The 16270-nt window shown below is 44.3% G+C and overlaps 1 protein-coding gene across 1 annotated transcript in view; it reads right to left on the reverse strand.

Moving 5' to 3' along the window:
* Positions 1-714: 714 nt before the first annotated feature.
* LOC126176076 (uncharacterized) overlaps positions 715-16270 on the reverse strand; it is a 93514-nt gene continuing 77958 nt past the window's right edge. The window contains exons 3-4 of the mRNA XM_049923211.1: positions 14591-15079; positions 715-1083 (exon numbers count right to left, since the gene is read on the reverse strand). Of these exons, the coding sequence (XP_049779168.1) occupies positions 715-1083; positions 14591-15079 (858 nt within the window). The remainder of the gene's footprint in view (positions 1084-14590; positions 15080-16270) is intronic.

Genomic DNA, 16270 nt, shown 5'->3' on the forward strand with positions numbered 1-16270 from the left:
TCTGCGTGGTGACTTTGAAGAATGTGGTGGAACATGGCAGAGAAACCTACTGTAAAGCTATTGAGCTTAAATTTAGAGGAAAGAAAGTAAAACAAGATATCAAATGATACATTAAGTAAATTTTCAGTACGCGTAATTTAAACGAATTTTAGTTGATAGACTTCAACAATTAGCGGGATACGTCGTTTCCTGCAAGGGGTGATCAACAAAAGATGTGTTACCAGTGTAAAGCAACCATTCACTGTCCAGAATAGTGTAACGCATGATCGTAAAATGTAGAAAAAAAACCAGTTATGGCGATGTGTAAGACATAAAAATGGGGGATACTGAAGTAGAACTACGACGAATATATTCTTCAATCGTTCCAAAACAATTTTGGGTCCATATTCATTTATTTCCAGCGCTACAGAATCTTGCGGACGTAGTCGTCAACAGCAATTTTCGGTTCGATACAGGTTACAGCCAATCCTCCTCTACAAAGTGAGCATTGCGAATGCGAGGCGTCGACAGCACGGAACCCGTAGCGTACGCCGCACGTGATTTATGTGTATAAACCACCTTTTTGTGGCTTGCCTACAGCAATCTCAGCACCGATGCCACTCCAAGTCACGTAACTCCCTACATGTTTATTGTGGACACGCTGAAGACCATATTCGTAATATGGAAGTACGGCTGGTGCTCGAAAGCGACTGCCATGTGGAATGCATTGCACAGTTACTCGATGCGGGCTCTTTGGTTGATCCACTTGCGTAGCGAAACCACGTCCGCATAGACGCCCGGGTAGCCAGGTCTCGCGCAGCCCTTGCCGAAGGAGACGACTCCGACGAGTTCTTTGCCGTGGACGAGGGGGCCGCCGCTGTCGCCCTGGCACGAGTCCTTGCCGCCAGCGGGCACCCCGGCGCACATCATGGCGTTCGTCAGCCCCACGCTGGGGTAACACATCCGGCACTTGTACACGGAGACCACCTTCACAGTGGTGGCGAGCAGGAAGTTCGACAAGCTGCCCCCCTCCGACGTCGTCCCCCACCCAGACACCAGCACTGAAGCACCCTCCCGCGGACGGGCGGTCGCCAGACGCACTATCTGTAAGAAAAACAGCGAGTCAACAACAGCAGAAAATGAAGTTTGAGGCATTTAGTGTGTTTCACCAAGTAAATGTTCCACAGCATTACTTTTTTATTATAACACGTTTCTCAGTTAAAACCTCATTCTGAAAAGCTCTTGTCAAAAGTTGACCGTTTATTTCCATCTAAGAAACTGGTACCTCTGCTTAAAATGCTACTGCGCGGAAATGAGGTTTAGCGCGTTTTTCCATGTGTTTACTGATTGGTTCAAATGGTTCAAATGGCTCTGAGCACTATGGGACTGAACATCTTAGGTCATAAGTCCCCTAGAACTTAGAACTACTTAAACCTAAATAACCTAAGGACATCACACACACCCATGCCCGAAGCAGGATTCGAACCTGCGACCGTAGCAGTCCCGCGGTTCCGGACTGCAGCGCCAGAACCGCTAGACCACCGCGGCCGGCGTTTACTGATTGGTTCTAATCTAACCCTACCTGGACGAGCTAAGAGACAGTATGGAAATTATAAGCATAAATACACTATGTGATCAAAAGTATCTGGGCACCTGGCAGAAAATGACTTACAATTTCGTGGCGTCCTCCATCGGTTGTGCTGAAATTCAATACGGTGTTGGCCCCCCTTAGCCTTGATGACAGCTCCCACTCTCACAGGCATACGTACAAGTAGGTGCTGGAGGGTTTCTTGGAGAATGGCAGCCTAGTCTTCACGGAGTGCTGGATTGAGGAGAGGTGAGGCCTGTGACGAAGTCGGCGTTCCAAAACATCTCAAAGGAGTTCTATAGGATTCATGTCGGGACTCTGTGCAGGCCAGTCCATTACAGGGATGTTATTGTCATATAACCACTCCGCCACAGGAAGTGCATATGAACAGGTGCTCGATCGTGTTGAAAGATGCAATCGCCATCCCTGAATTGCTCTTCAACAGTGGGAAGCGAGAAGGTGCATAAAACATCAATGTAGGCCTGCTGCTGTGATAGTGCCACGCAAAACAACAAGGAGTGCAAGCTCCCTCCATGAAAAACACGACCACACCATAACACCATCGTCTCCATATTTTACTGTTGGAACACGCTGGCAGATGACGTTCAGAGGGCATTCGCCATACCCACACCCTGCCATCGGATCGCCACATTGTGTACCGTGATTAGTCACTCCACACAACGTTTTTCCACTGTTCAATCGTCAATTGTGTACGTTCCTTACACCAAGGTAGGCATCGTTTGGCATTTAACAGGGTGATGTGTGGCTTATGAGCAGCTGCTTGACCATAAAGCCAAGTTTTATCACCTCCCGCCTAATTGTCGTGGTACTTGCAGTGGATCCTGATGCAGTTTGCAATTTCTTTGTGATGGTCTGGATAGGTGTCTGCCTTTTACACATTACGACACTCTTAAACTGTCGGCGGACTCTGTCAGTCAACAGTCGAGGTCAGTCTGTACGCTGTTCTGCTGTATGTGTCCTTTCAAGTTTCCACTTCACTATCATATCAGAAACAGTGGACCTATGGATGCTTAGGACTATGGATATCTCCTGTACAGACGTATGACACAAGTGACACCCAATCACTTGACCACGTTCGAAGTCCATGAGTTCCACGGAGCGCCCCATTCTGCTCTCTCACGATGTCTAATGACTACTGAGTTCGTTGATATGGAGTACCTGGCAGTAGGTGGCAGCACAATGCACCTACTATGAAAAACGTATGTTTTTGGGGGTGTCCGGATACTTCTGATCAGATAGTGTATTAAACAGTGGGCGTTACAGACTATGTTAATCGTTGACAACGTATTCCACCTGTAGTTCACCAAAAAGGAGGTAACTAGATGTAACATATACGATATTACAGTGCATGTATTGTTTAGAAGTGTTGGTCCGGACAAGCATGCACTGCATCGCACTTCTTAACAAGACAGTCACTTCAATATCGTATTTATCTACCGTTACCAGGTAGTGACTTTCAGATAAAATGAAATGTTCTCCCATTGCACGGAAATTACATAGTGCGTGATACACATGTAGGGAATAGCTGATCAGCGTTTTGCTTAGGGTGGAAGCTGGAAACCTAAAAGTGCATATTTAAATGGATTAAATGTTGAAGTCTGCATGGTAACTTTGAAGAATGTGGTGGAACATGGTAGAGAAACAACCGTAAAGCTACTGAGCTTAAATTTAGAGGAAAGAAAGTAAAACAAGATGTCAAACGATACACTAAGTAAACTAAATTTTTCCGTAAGCGTAATTTAAACGAATTTTAGTTGACAGACTTTATCAATTAGCGGGATACGTCGTTTGTTGCAAGGGGTGATCAACGATACATGTGTTACCAGTATAAAGCAACCATTCACTGTCCAGAATAGTGTAACGCATGATCGTAACATGTAGGAAAAAAAAACAGTTATGGCGATGTGTAAGACATAGAACTGAGGGATACTAAAGTAGAACGCATCAACGACGATATGTGAAAGTTTGTGACTGACTGTGAGTTGTACAGAGAAAACAAAGCGGCTAAGGTAAACAGGAAATCCGGGTTATAGTCCAGATCCGGCACAAATTTTCACTGTCGTCATTCCGTTATACAGCCGACGGTTGTACATATTCGCATTCATATATTGCATGTAACACAGACATGTAACTGAGTATTACAGAAACAATAAAATGAATTACAATTTAAAAATATACATATGTCGGTCTAAGTGTGGAACACGGCCATACTGTAATGTTCATTGTTCGTGCCGTAAAGGAAACGCAACAAGTATTGCGTTAACAAGGGACAGCAATTGTCTCCTCAGCATATAATTTTTCCTGCGAGAGTTTGATCGGAGGGTCCCAATGCGGCACGTATCCGGACGTCGCTAGTTACCAATGTAGGAAACGGCTAGGGCAAGTGCTGTGGGTAATAGAAAAAACGCTGACCACGAAGCGTCACGCACGCACCTCCTTTCTTGCAAGCCACTATAACTGGTAAACACATAATGAAAGCCGCAGCCAAGCACGAGAGAACTGCTTAAAGTCGAAGGCTGACTTGCAAGGCGGAAACTAAAAATGTTCTGCAACACCCTACGTGTCAGTCCTGTACGTAGCGTGCAGATGAAAGGTAATGCCGTCATCAAACTGAAGGTTGGCGTCAAATCTATAGTTCTTTACTAGGCACAGTGCTGTTGGAAATGGTTGCCAATTTCGTTTCTCCGACCTTTGAAGTGACTTACCTAACCACTTAGAAGAGGTCGTGCTGTTTAATGTGGACACCGAAAATGGTGGAAATGACATTTATCATTTGAAAGAATCGATTAGACAGATAAAAATCTTACGACTACCAGGAATCGAAACTCGAACGTTTGGATTCGTTGTCTGTCACTCAACCACTGTACCATCAAATTTGTCAAATAACTTTCCCTATCTGAGTCGGACGGGATGAAAATGTAATAAGATTTTCGTCGGATTATAGAGTAATAAAATAAATTTCTGTAAGTTTTTGGGGCTTTGAACTTCATACTATTGAGTATTATAGGGGATTTTTTTTCCGTTCCTGACCACATCTGGGGAGCGTTCGTATCCTTTCTATGGGAAAGTGAATACAGTTTGAATAAGTTTTGTAGGGAAAGCTATTGTGCTTCCTTTGTTTACTGGTTCGTTGGAATGGAATCGCATGGGCTGAACGATTACATTTTAGAGCAGGGTAGTTGTCCTTAGTTTTCAAGTAGAAGTCTTTCCAAGTCTACTGAAAAGAGCAGTACCTTTGAAGTCTTCCAATAATCTGTTTTAGGATCTTTATACCATAGTCTGAAGTTTTCTTTTCCTCCGTTTCTTTTCAGAAATAAAGTTTGGCAAGTGCACTACATTTCATGTCGGCATTCCATAGTAGGGTGTGGGTACCACTTTCTGGGGCCTGACTGGGGTGAAAGTGATTGAAATCATTCTATAGGGTTGCCAAACAGTACTATTCTCCGTTCCACTACGACCTCATCGAATAGCGGACCAGCTCTGCGACTGGATTCAAGGCTTCCTTGGAGATAGAACACAAGTCACTCTTAACGGAACAAAGTCGACACTTGTAAAGGTAATATCCATGGTACCCCAAGAAAATGTGATAGGCCCGTTACTGTTTACAATGTATATGAATGATTAAGTAGAAAGCATCAGAAGCTTTTTAAGGCTGTTCACAGATAATGTGGTTGTCTGTAAGAAAGCAGCAATGCCAGAAAACAGTGCTTCGCTAGTATTAGTCTTCGTCGTGGAAAAGAGGAATTTTGTTAAAATTCAGTAAACGCGCGGTTGGGTGATGAAGTCTGGGGCCGCTGGCAGTGTGTAGTAATAGTCGGCAGCTAGTAGGCCAGACAGAGTAACCACGACGCCGAGCTGTGTTGCCGTTATTGCACGCACGATGTGTTTCGAGTGGTGCAACAACGAGGCAGGAATCCTTTTTAAATCCTTTTCAATTTCCAAAATTAAGTATTTTCAACTTTTTAACATTTGAAATTTCAAATATTTGAAAATGTGACTTTTTTCTATGTAAATAGAAGAGAAACAAAATGAACATGAATGGTAGTGTTGAAAATCTAGCAAGTGAACTTAACAGTTATAGTAATGGCTGTACACAAATGTATACTAAATTAACAGAGCTGAAAAGAAACATATCTTAGAATATTACAAAAGCTATTTTGAACTAAATATAGTGAAAAAGTTTTATTACTCTTCCAGATCATTATACTAAAATCTTTTCAGAAGATGAAGATAAATTACTGGAAATCATTAGATTAAATTTTATTTATCGAGGTAAAAAACAAAATCTAGATTAATCAGCTCATGTTACTGAATTTGAATTAATCTTATAATTTTTGTATTTTTTAAATTTTGGTTTTTGAATACTGAAGTTTATTTAAAAAAATTTTTTTTTAGTAAAATGAAAATTTCGTTCATGGATATAGATAAATTTTTAAACGGGGAAAGGACAAAGCTAAAATCTTTATTTATATTAGGACATTTGATAAAAAAATGTTCTCTTTGTTCCATAAATGGCATACATGTATTACCATGACTTGTCAGCAGGTTCCGTTGGAGGGGCTGGTGGCATGAGGCATTCTGTCACCACAGTTTCTTGAGAGTTACAAGCCCTTGTACACTGTTAGCAATGGTACTGTCGAATGAGCCTACCATAAGCACCTATTGTAGGGTATTTCACAGATACTATCGAGAGCTTCTGTTCCAGCTAACAAAGAACAAGGTCCTCAGAGACAAAGTAACACCTCTAATTGTACATGGATGGAGCTGGAAATCAATCATTTCAGAATTCCTCTTACATTATTTCGGAAAACATAGAACTGCGTGTTTGTCCAGAGATCTGAGTCAAGCTCCTCTCAAAGGTATCTAGTACTTTAAGCACAGCACCGTCGAGAGCGGATATTAATCTATTTTCACTGTTCCACTTTTCATCATGACAGGAGTCGTCGAAGCTACCATTGGTCTATAAAGCAGTTCGATTCTTCATGCAGTGATGAGTCACAGCACGTGATACCTCCACCTGTCTAACCTAGTGGTTGGTCTCCACAAATGTTCAAATGTGTGCGTGCATTCCTAAGCGACGAAACTGCTGAGGTCATCAGTGTCTATACTTACACACTACTTAAACTAACTTATGCTAACGACACACACACACCCATGCCCGAGGGAGCACTCGAACCTACGGCGGGAGGGGCTGTGCAATCCCTGACATGGCGCCTGTAATGGTACTTGAATTACGTAACCATTACGGCACCTCATCTGAACCTCTCGATACCAGTAATATCCTACTGTGTTTCTGTAAAGTAGTTTACATATTTCAAAGACAACATTCAGATTTGATTTCATTAATGTAGAGGTACTTTGATACATCAATATGTTTGTATTGTAATGATATTATTCTTATGTGTATTCTTTCTTTTGTCACTATGATCTTTGACGTACTTGTAACTCTGATTTTTGGGCGCGTAAGCGATTATTAGTTAGTTAGAGAGTCGGACCTTGAAAAAGTCATGTCTTGGACGTCATGTGCAGAAGACGGATATTGTAGTCAGCTTATAAAATGTGAACTTTAACAGTGAGGAAGATGTTTTCAAGTATGTTTTGTGTTGTGACGTGATGTTTTGTGTGTTACGTGATATTGCAGCAAAAGTAATAAAAAGGAAGTGTAACTTATATTCGGAGTGCTGATTACTTTTTTACATCACCACTGTCCTGCAAAACTGTAATCTTCAAGAATGGTCTGTGAAACACATCTATAAAACTTTTGAATATAGCAGAATAAAACCTAGGCCTCTTTGCATCCGAGCTTGGAATCATCACCACCTAGATTTTCGACGATAGAGCCATGATTTTACAACGAGACCAGCGTGGGAAACACGAAAATATGAGTGCCTAGTTTATTCATTATTACGTGAAACGTCTTTATTAACTGTGCTCTAATGACACCTGCCACATAATAACTTTGTTGTTGCCCGAAAATGCAGTATTTAGCAGCGTGAGCAACACCACAATCATTATTAAATTTTGACCTTTGTTGTGGTAGGGTTGTTAGACGCCTCAAACCACGTGGTCACTCGCGCAGTTGTGTCCACAATCAGCATTGCGTTTTTCTTTTGTAATTGCATTCAGCCACTCCATCAAACAGACAGTTTACTAGTACCCTTTTATAAATCCAAATTCATTTTAATTTTCTAATGTATCGGCACAACTCTTTTGTTTGCAATCTTCACAAATACACCACCTGGAAATTGAAATAAGAACACCGTGAATTCATTGTCCCAGGAAGGGGAAACTTTATTGACACATTCCTGGGGTCAGATACATCACATGATCACACTGACAGAACCACAGGCACATAGACACAGGCAACAGAGCATGCACAATGTCGGCACTAGTACAGTGTATATCCACCTTTCGCAGCAATGCAGGCTGCTATTCTGCCATGGAGACGATCGTAGAGATGCTGGATGTAGTCCTGTGGAACAGCTTGCCATGCCATTTCCACCTGGCGCCTCAGTTGGACCAGTGTTTGTGCTGGACGTGCAGACCGCGTGAGACGACGCTTCATCCAGTCCCAAAGATGCTCAATGGGGGACAGATCCGATCATGCTGGCCAGGGTAGTTGACTTACACCTTCTAGAGCACGTTGGGTGGCACGGGATACACGCGGACGTGCATTGTCCTGTTGGAACAGCAAGTTCCCTTGCCGGTGTAGGAATGGTAGAACGATGGGTTCGATGACGGTTTGGATGTACCGTGCACTATTCAGTGTCCCCTCGACGATCACCAGTGGTGAACGGCCAATGTAGGAGATCGCTCCCCACACCATGATGCCGGGTGTTGGCCCTGTGTGCCACGGTCGTATGCAGTCCTGATTGTGGCGCTCACCTGCACGGCGCCAAACACGCATACGACCATCATTGGCACCAAGGCAGAAGCGACTCTCATCGCTGAAGACGACACGTCTCCATTCGTCCCTCCATTCACGCCTGTCGCGACACCACTGGAGGCGGGCTGCACGATGTTGGGGCGGAGCGGAAGACGGCCTAACGGTGTGCGGGACCGTAGCCTAGCTTCATGGAGACGGTTGCGAATGGTCCTCGCCGATACCCCAGGAGCAACAGTGTCCCTAATTTGCTGGGAAGTGGCAGTTTGGTCCCCTACGGCACTGCGTAGGATCCTACGGTCTTGGCGTGCATCCGTGCGTCACTGCGGTCCGGTCCCAGGTCGACAGGCACGTGCACCTTCCGCCGACCACTGGCGACAACATCGATGTACTGTGGAGACCTCACGCCCCACGTGTTGAGCAATTCGGCGGTACGTCCACCCGGCCTCCCGCATGCCCACTATACGCCCTCGCTCAAAGTCCGTCAACTGCACATACGGTTCACGTCCACGCTGTCGCGGCATGCTACCAGTGTTAAAGACTGCGATGGAGCTTCGTATGCCACGGCAAACTGGCTGACACTGACGGCGGCGGTGCACAAATGCTGCGCAGCTAGCGCCATTCGACGGCCAACACCGCGGTTCCTGGTGTGTCCGCTGTGCCGTGCGTGTGATCATTGCTTGTACAGCCCTCTCGCAGTGTCCGGAGCAAGTATGGTGGGTCTGACACACCGATGTCAATGTGTTCTTTTTTCCATTTCCAGGAGTGTAATTTGTAATCTTGCTAGTGTAAAATATACATTGATCACCCAGAACATTATGACCAGCTAAGTAAAAGCCATGACCACATTTATCACGGACGCATCGTGGCACGGAGGAATGAGGCCTTGGTAGGTCGCAGGAGAGAGCTAGCGCCATGTCTGCACACACTAGTCTCCTAGTTGCCGTAAATTCCAGGGAGGGGGCGATGAGCTATGAACCACGTTGAGTCACATTGCAGATGTGTTCGATAGGGTTCAGATATGGCGGGTTTGGTAGCCAGCACAGCAACTGGAACTCGCCACTGTGTTCCTCAAAACCATTACATCCAGGCCTTGTGACATGGCGGATTATCTTGTTCAAAACTGCCACTGCCGCTGGGAAACATGATCGTCATGAAGGACAATGGTTGATTATTGTCTGTGTACGATGTCTATGGTAAATTATTTTAATTTTTCCGTTAGCGCGTCACTTCTGTTGACTATCTATTGTCCCCTAATTTTCCTACATTCAAGTAGACTTTCGACATTTTTCGTTTTATTTGTTTCTTTACGAATTCCATTGTATCATCTATTACCTATGGCTGCTTCTTTTTATGTTTTTTTTTCAGTCCTAGTACATTTTATGTTGCATTTAACACGGGTCTTTCAAGACCATTTCGTTTGTTCTTTCACGCCAGTGCCTCCTTGAAGTTTCCTTCTATATTTGTCACGTGGTCAGGCTGAGTTTTTGATTCGTTCAGCTTTTTTGGGTTTCAATAGTACAGCTGCTTCCTCTTAAACTTCTTTACTTTTAGTTGGCGTTTCATTACCTCTGTAGTAATATGCAGGAAAACAATACATGTCTCAAGGAAAACAAGAGAAGAATGACACTGCCCAAGAGCGCCTTCTAAAATAAGAATTCCACTTAACAAGCACATCTGGTTCCACGCTGAGATAATATCTGTAAAGACCACCACATGTAGTGTTCTCACATAATGCCGTGACACCTAAATGTTAGCAAAGCAGGAGAATGCTCGCCCCGAAGTTACGGAAATATGGTTGTGAAGGACAATCACACAAAATACGAATGAGATAATTCTACAAGAAATTGAAGAAAAGAAAGAATTACTGAATGTATTCGTAATAGGTCAACAGAAAGCAAAACTGACTGCACCCTTAATTAGACATCATATTCTTTTACACACTATTTTCGAGAGCAAGATCGTTGGGAAAACATCCCGTTTAAAGAAAAACATAAACAGTGAGATAGGATGTTCTTCATAAATGGAGATGAAGAGGGCTGCTGAAGGATGGAAGCTACGCCTTCTTTTCCAAAAGGAGAAAGTAGAAGAGGAAGAAAAAGTAGGTAGTTCAGTAGTATGAGGTAAAGGTTACTATAAATGTCAGCTCCTGGGTAACTGGTGAAGTCCTTAACTCGATTCCGAAAACTTTGTTTCAGGTAAGTATATTCAAAGATAAATATTTATTGATCACTTGCTATCTTCGACGTGTTGCTCGATCTCGAGATGTTATTGTGATGCATAATCGCGACGGCTAACTTGTGCCAACTAAAGGGCTCTATTGATCTGATTCGCATGACGTTTCGTTTGTCAAGGCTGAACCGTTCAGTTATTTTCTATTCCCTACCTCCAGCGACGATTGCACTCCAGTGTCCTGCAGTCATAGAATTCTGTTTCCCTTTTACGTCGCATTACTACAGTTATTAATGTTGTTGTGATCATTCCATCTGGTAGCATCACAAGTCCCTTACCAGCTCGTCGATTTTCGCTTTTAAGTATGACTACTGGAGGCGTCTTTAAGTTCCTCCTTGACGAAGCCTGTCTGTGTATCAACCCCAACAGAAAGGAAAGCTGATTCTGCATTTTGAGCGAGACAGGGAGGTCAGATTGGCGCACCCTTATTTTGGCGTACCCTCCTTCCTCTGAAACTTGCGTGCGTATTTCATAAAACTTCAACTCGTACGTGCGTCTCCTACCGCCTCATGAAACGCGTAACGTTCATCCTTAAGTGGCAAACACGTGAGAAAGCTAGCACTCCGCATGCAGTGTTTTGTTCGTGTCTGTGAAAGACCGTGAGCTCGACTTGTTCTCGTCATTTGAAAGGAGATGCACGTCAGATAATGTTGCGACCAGTGCCGTAGGTGGAAGGAGCTGGCTGCTTCCCTGCTAGCTGCTAGCTGATACGTCTATCCTGCTGCCAAGGCGACTTCCACCGGAACACTACGTGCCAAGTTATTCCGCTGTGTCCTGATACACTGGAGACGAAGTCAGTTTACTTTCTCAAGTCAGGTTTACAGTTACCACTGTCTGATAGCATATTTTATATTTCAGTTTTGTTTTTAGGGTTCCATTCCTCAAGCGGTAAAAACTGAATCTTTAAAAGATCACTTTGCTTTCTGTCTGTCCGTCTGTTAAGACGTGTCAAGCTGAAATTTATGCCACATGCTAAGCTCAACAGTCTCTTGCCGGTGTAGAAAACGTAATCTTTTAACTCGATGCGATCAAAAGATACAGCCATTATTACCATATATTTTCATACTCGCAAACTCACTCATCAAGAACTATAGGGTACTTCACGTTTATCTAGAATCAAAATTTGCCAAGAATGAAAGTTGAACTGTACCACAAAACGAAAAAATTCGAAAACTGTGGCTTTGTAATCATATCACATGAAAAAAATATTCCTTTTGTCATTTATTGTCTGTCTTCAAACTTGAAATAGAGACGTTCTCAAACTTTTGGAATCCCTGGGATTGATACATTGCCAGTATAAATGTCGATGACAGGCAAAGATCGTCGAGATTCTTGATTACCGAAATGGATGAATTGTCTGTATACATCTTAAGTTTGTACGGTACCCTCAGAGCGCCCGTCCAATTATTCTTATTTTTTCTGACACTCTACCTTCTCTCTAAAGATGAAATTTGGGGTTCAGCTCGAATATTTAAGCACTGTAATCCAATCGATCCGCCTCTTTTTTTTTTCAAATACAAAATGCTTTGTCCTTTCATTGTGTAAAGGGCCTACCGTCTTCATATACGAAACACCCGATTTTAAAGTGTTACTAGAGTCTGAGAAGATGCTATTCCATCAAATGTTTCACTGAGACCTGCATTCTGTTTTTTATTGGTCAAAACTAACAATTACCAGCCACCGAAATTTCTGTCGACAACGAAGATTCTGGTGCTTCCCAAGCGTGAATGGCGTTACTGTGTGCACACTGATCGGCCAGCACGCTATGACCGCCGCCATACACTATCGATGTAAACCCGTCCAGGCGATAGCAGCATCACCTGGCGAGGAATGATTGCTAGTTAGACACGCGCACCATGCCTCCAGTATCCGTGAGCATGCTGGCTATGTGTGGCAGACTGTGATGAACCGGAGGCTCGGCACTAGCATTTCGGAAACTGCACGACTTCTCGGATATTCGAGGAGTGCTGTTTGTGAGTGCCTTCAACATGAGGCGAAACCAAGGTAAAACCACGTCCATACGTCACGGGGTTGCGCTGCCACCCCTTATTACAGATGTCAGATGTCATAGAGTGGGCAGACTGGTAAAACAGGACAGGACGCGAACTGTGGCAGAACTAATGTCAGACTTTAATGCTGGGAAGAGTGAAAGTGTGAGTGAACACACAGTGCTCCGAAGACGCCTAAAATGGGCCTCTGGCCGACGATCCATGTATTTGTCAATGTTAACACCACACCACGACATCTATAACAGAAGTGGCCATGTAACCATCGGTACTAGACATTGGCGTAGTGGCAGGGCTTTGCATGGGCTACTGATTCCCAATACCTTCTTCATCGTGCCGATGGGAGCGCGCGAGTTGGTCGTCTTCCAAGGCAATAGCTCGTTGACACCTGCACTGCAGAACAGAATCACGCCGGCGACGGCTCCACTGTGCTTTGCAGAATATTCGCGTGGACATCCATAGGTCCATTGGGGCTCGTGCAAGGCACCATGACGGCCAAGGAGTATCGTACATTGCTTGCAGATTATAGGCGACATTCAACACTTATTTCTGAATTTCGAGACGTTTTGCACGATCTATGAAGGAATAAATGCTCAGATACTGATGAAATGACTGTTCAGTTTTTGCGAGAATGAGCCAAAGAGCGGAACAAGAACTGTCCAAGCTCATGGTGAAATGTTTCAAAATTTGAAAGTTAAATGAGGTTTTTAAAAGGACATAATTTTTGCGCATCCAAAGAACTAAATTGCGATGGGATGTAAAAGTGCGGTACAGCCAGCACAGTATCATATTCATCAGAAATGTGACAGTACCAGGTAAAATAAAATTTTAAAAAGAAAGAAAGAAGGGAAATAAAAAATAGATTAGGAGGAGACTAGTTTCGTTTTAGCAGTGCGTTCCAAGCGGAGAGTTGCCACTGAATTTATTTTTCTGGGAAACCACAGCATGACAGATATTCGTAGACGCTCCCGGAATGTGTACAGAGGCCTGACACGCTGGGTCCTGGGGAGAAGTGTCTGTCATCGTCACGAGAAGGTCGCGCAGAACTGTCCGATGTTCCGCGTGCCGGCCGCCCGCACGCAGCTGTGACTCCTGCAGTGCTGGAGCGTGCGGACAGTCTCACTCGAGGTGGTCGGCGGGTCACCGCCAAGCGCTTCGCTGCACAAGCGGACGGCTCTGTGCGCAGTAGTGACACAGGCGTCCATCAGCTGGGGCACTCTAGCACGTGTGCCCGCTGGATTCATCGCCGTCTGACAAAAGGACATAGAGAGCAACGAAGGACCGTCTGTGCAGAATTGCTTGCGCGTTACGAGACTGATCGTGGCAACATTTTGCCAAATGTCGTCACAGGCGGTGAAACATGAGTTCACCCCTTCGAACCGTAAACAAAACGGCAATCCACGGCGTGGCGTCACACTATCTCTCCTCCGAAGAAAAAGTTCAAAGCACCACCCTCGGTCGGTAAAGTCATGGCGACGCTCTTCTAGGATTCGGAAGTGGTTATTCTTTCTGATGTCTTGCCTCACAGTGCGACGATCAAGTCTGAAGCGTATTCTCTTACCCTCAGGAAATTAAATAAATGACTTCACCGCGTTCATCAGCACAAAAATGGAAACGAATTTCTCCTTCTGCATGACAGCGTAAGGCCTCAGGCAAGTCTTCTCTCACAAAATTTTATTGAAAGGTTCTTCCTCGTCCACTCTACTGCCCAGATCTCCCACATTCCATCTGCTTGGCCCAATGGGGTTGGATGATGGGGAAGTTGTTGATGCAGCAAATGTGAGAAATGGATGTTTTTCCTCCTGTGAGTGAAGGTTATCTATCCAACTGTTTACCATTCTAATCGATAAGCTATATACAGATAATTCTGTTACCCCATACCTTGACTTTGTCTCCCAGCTGAAACTCTCCTCGTATTTTCAAGACCGCCACGTCACAGTCGTACGCCAGCGAGTTGTACCTCTCGTGTATCTTTACCCTTACGACGGAGTATAGTTGGCCTTGTTCCAAGTTGGCGGTGCCGGCGCGAATCTGGTAACTCTTTGACAAATAGATGCAGTGGGCTGCGGTGAGCACCCAGGACTTGCTGATGATGGAACCACCACAGTGGTGACTGCCTCCTGTCTGGACGGACACCTGCCACGGGACCTGTTCGATTGACACGTTGGTGCCGCCGACGATGTGCGGGACCTGAGCCGATGTCGACGCCGCGCCGATGAGCGCCAGAACCGCCACTAGAGGCGCCAGCATCGCGTCGACTCCTGCGCGGCCCTCTTGGCTGCCACCGTAGAACGTCGACTGAGCCCAAGCAGACCCTCCGCTATCTCTTCCCGTCCTGCAGCCACTACTGTATGGATTAATGCTTTCAGGCTAAGGAACACGTGGCTTCATAGCTGATATTATTACTGCAGTAAAGAAGGGGAACTGCACATAACTTCTGGTGCTTGGGGTCCACATTCAAAACGGCTTTTTGAGAACATAATCGTTCCACCATTGATATTATACTCACTGGCGAAAGCCAGTTGCGTAGTCTGCTTTCTTATGGGGACTAGTACATGAATATGTGTCAAAAAATCGATTTTTTTATTTATTGTCCAAAAAATTCTGTACCGAAGAAAGAGGAATTTAAATGTTTCTACACACGTGACGAAGCCCCAATGTTACTCATACAGCTGTGATAAAAACAGAATTCTGCTCTCACTTTCCTGTTTTTTGTGACTTTTTAGTATCTAATGTCTTAGTGACACAAGATTATTAGACACGTAGTAACATGGTAGGACTGAAAACTCAAATGAGAGTTTAATAACTGTATACGGGAACAGATAGCAAAATCTTTTCTGGCAGGACTAACTATCTTGAAAATAGATGTGCTGGTGTAATATTTTTGGCCTTACAGCCATCAAATTCAGCAACAAGAAGGTCTTCTTAGAACAGTTGAGAAGACAGCAGTGGGAAGATGACTTATTGTGTTCTGAGGAAACGGTGACAGATGGTGTATTTTGTGCGTATATCGTGAGGAAGATCACCTAAATTATGGTTCTCCTCCGCAATTAGTGGCAGCCGTGTTCGGAGGTAGCGCGCGAAAATGATAAACTTATGTTATTAACATTAGAAAAACTAAACAATGAATTTACTAACATTTCATATAAAAGCATCTCTCAGTAGCATGCTATCATTCCATTATACCAAAAGCGTCAATTACCAGGAGAATAATAAACAAATTGTAGACGAGAAGCCAAACGAAGCATTTCGATCTTCGGATCGCGAAGATCGCGCCTAAATAGGATGGCAGGCGAAGTGGTTTGGCTCTAAAATCAGCGCTGTACCGGCAGTCTCGGCGGAATGACGTGTGTGCCGTGGTCGGTATCAGTTATGGCTTAATTAACAATCCCTGGTTTGTAAATAAAAGAGCTGGTTTGGCAGTCTCGAAGGACAGACAAATTGTCTGCCGCGGTCGGTATCAATCATTAATTAATTAGCAATGTCTGGTTTGAAAATGTGATAGCTTGATCGGTAGACTCGGAGGACAGATATGCTGTCGGCCGCGGTCGATAGTGGTTA

Source organism: Schistocerca cancellata, chromosome 3 (genome assembly GCF_023864275.1).
Source record: "Schistocerca cancellata isolate TAMUIC-IGC-003103 chromosome 3, iqSchCanc2.1, whole genome shotgun sequence".
NCBI lineage: Eukaryota > Metazoa > Arthropoda > Insecta > Orthoptera > Acrididae > Schistocerca > Schistocerca cancellata.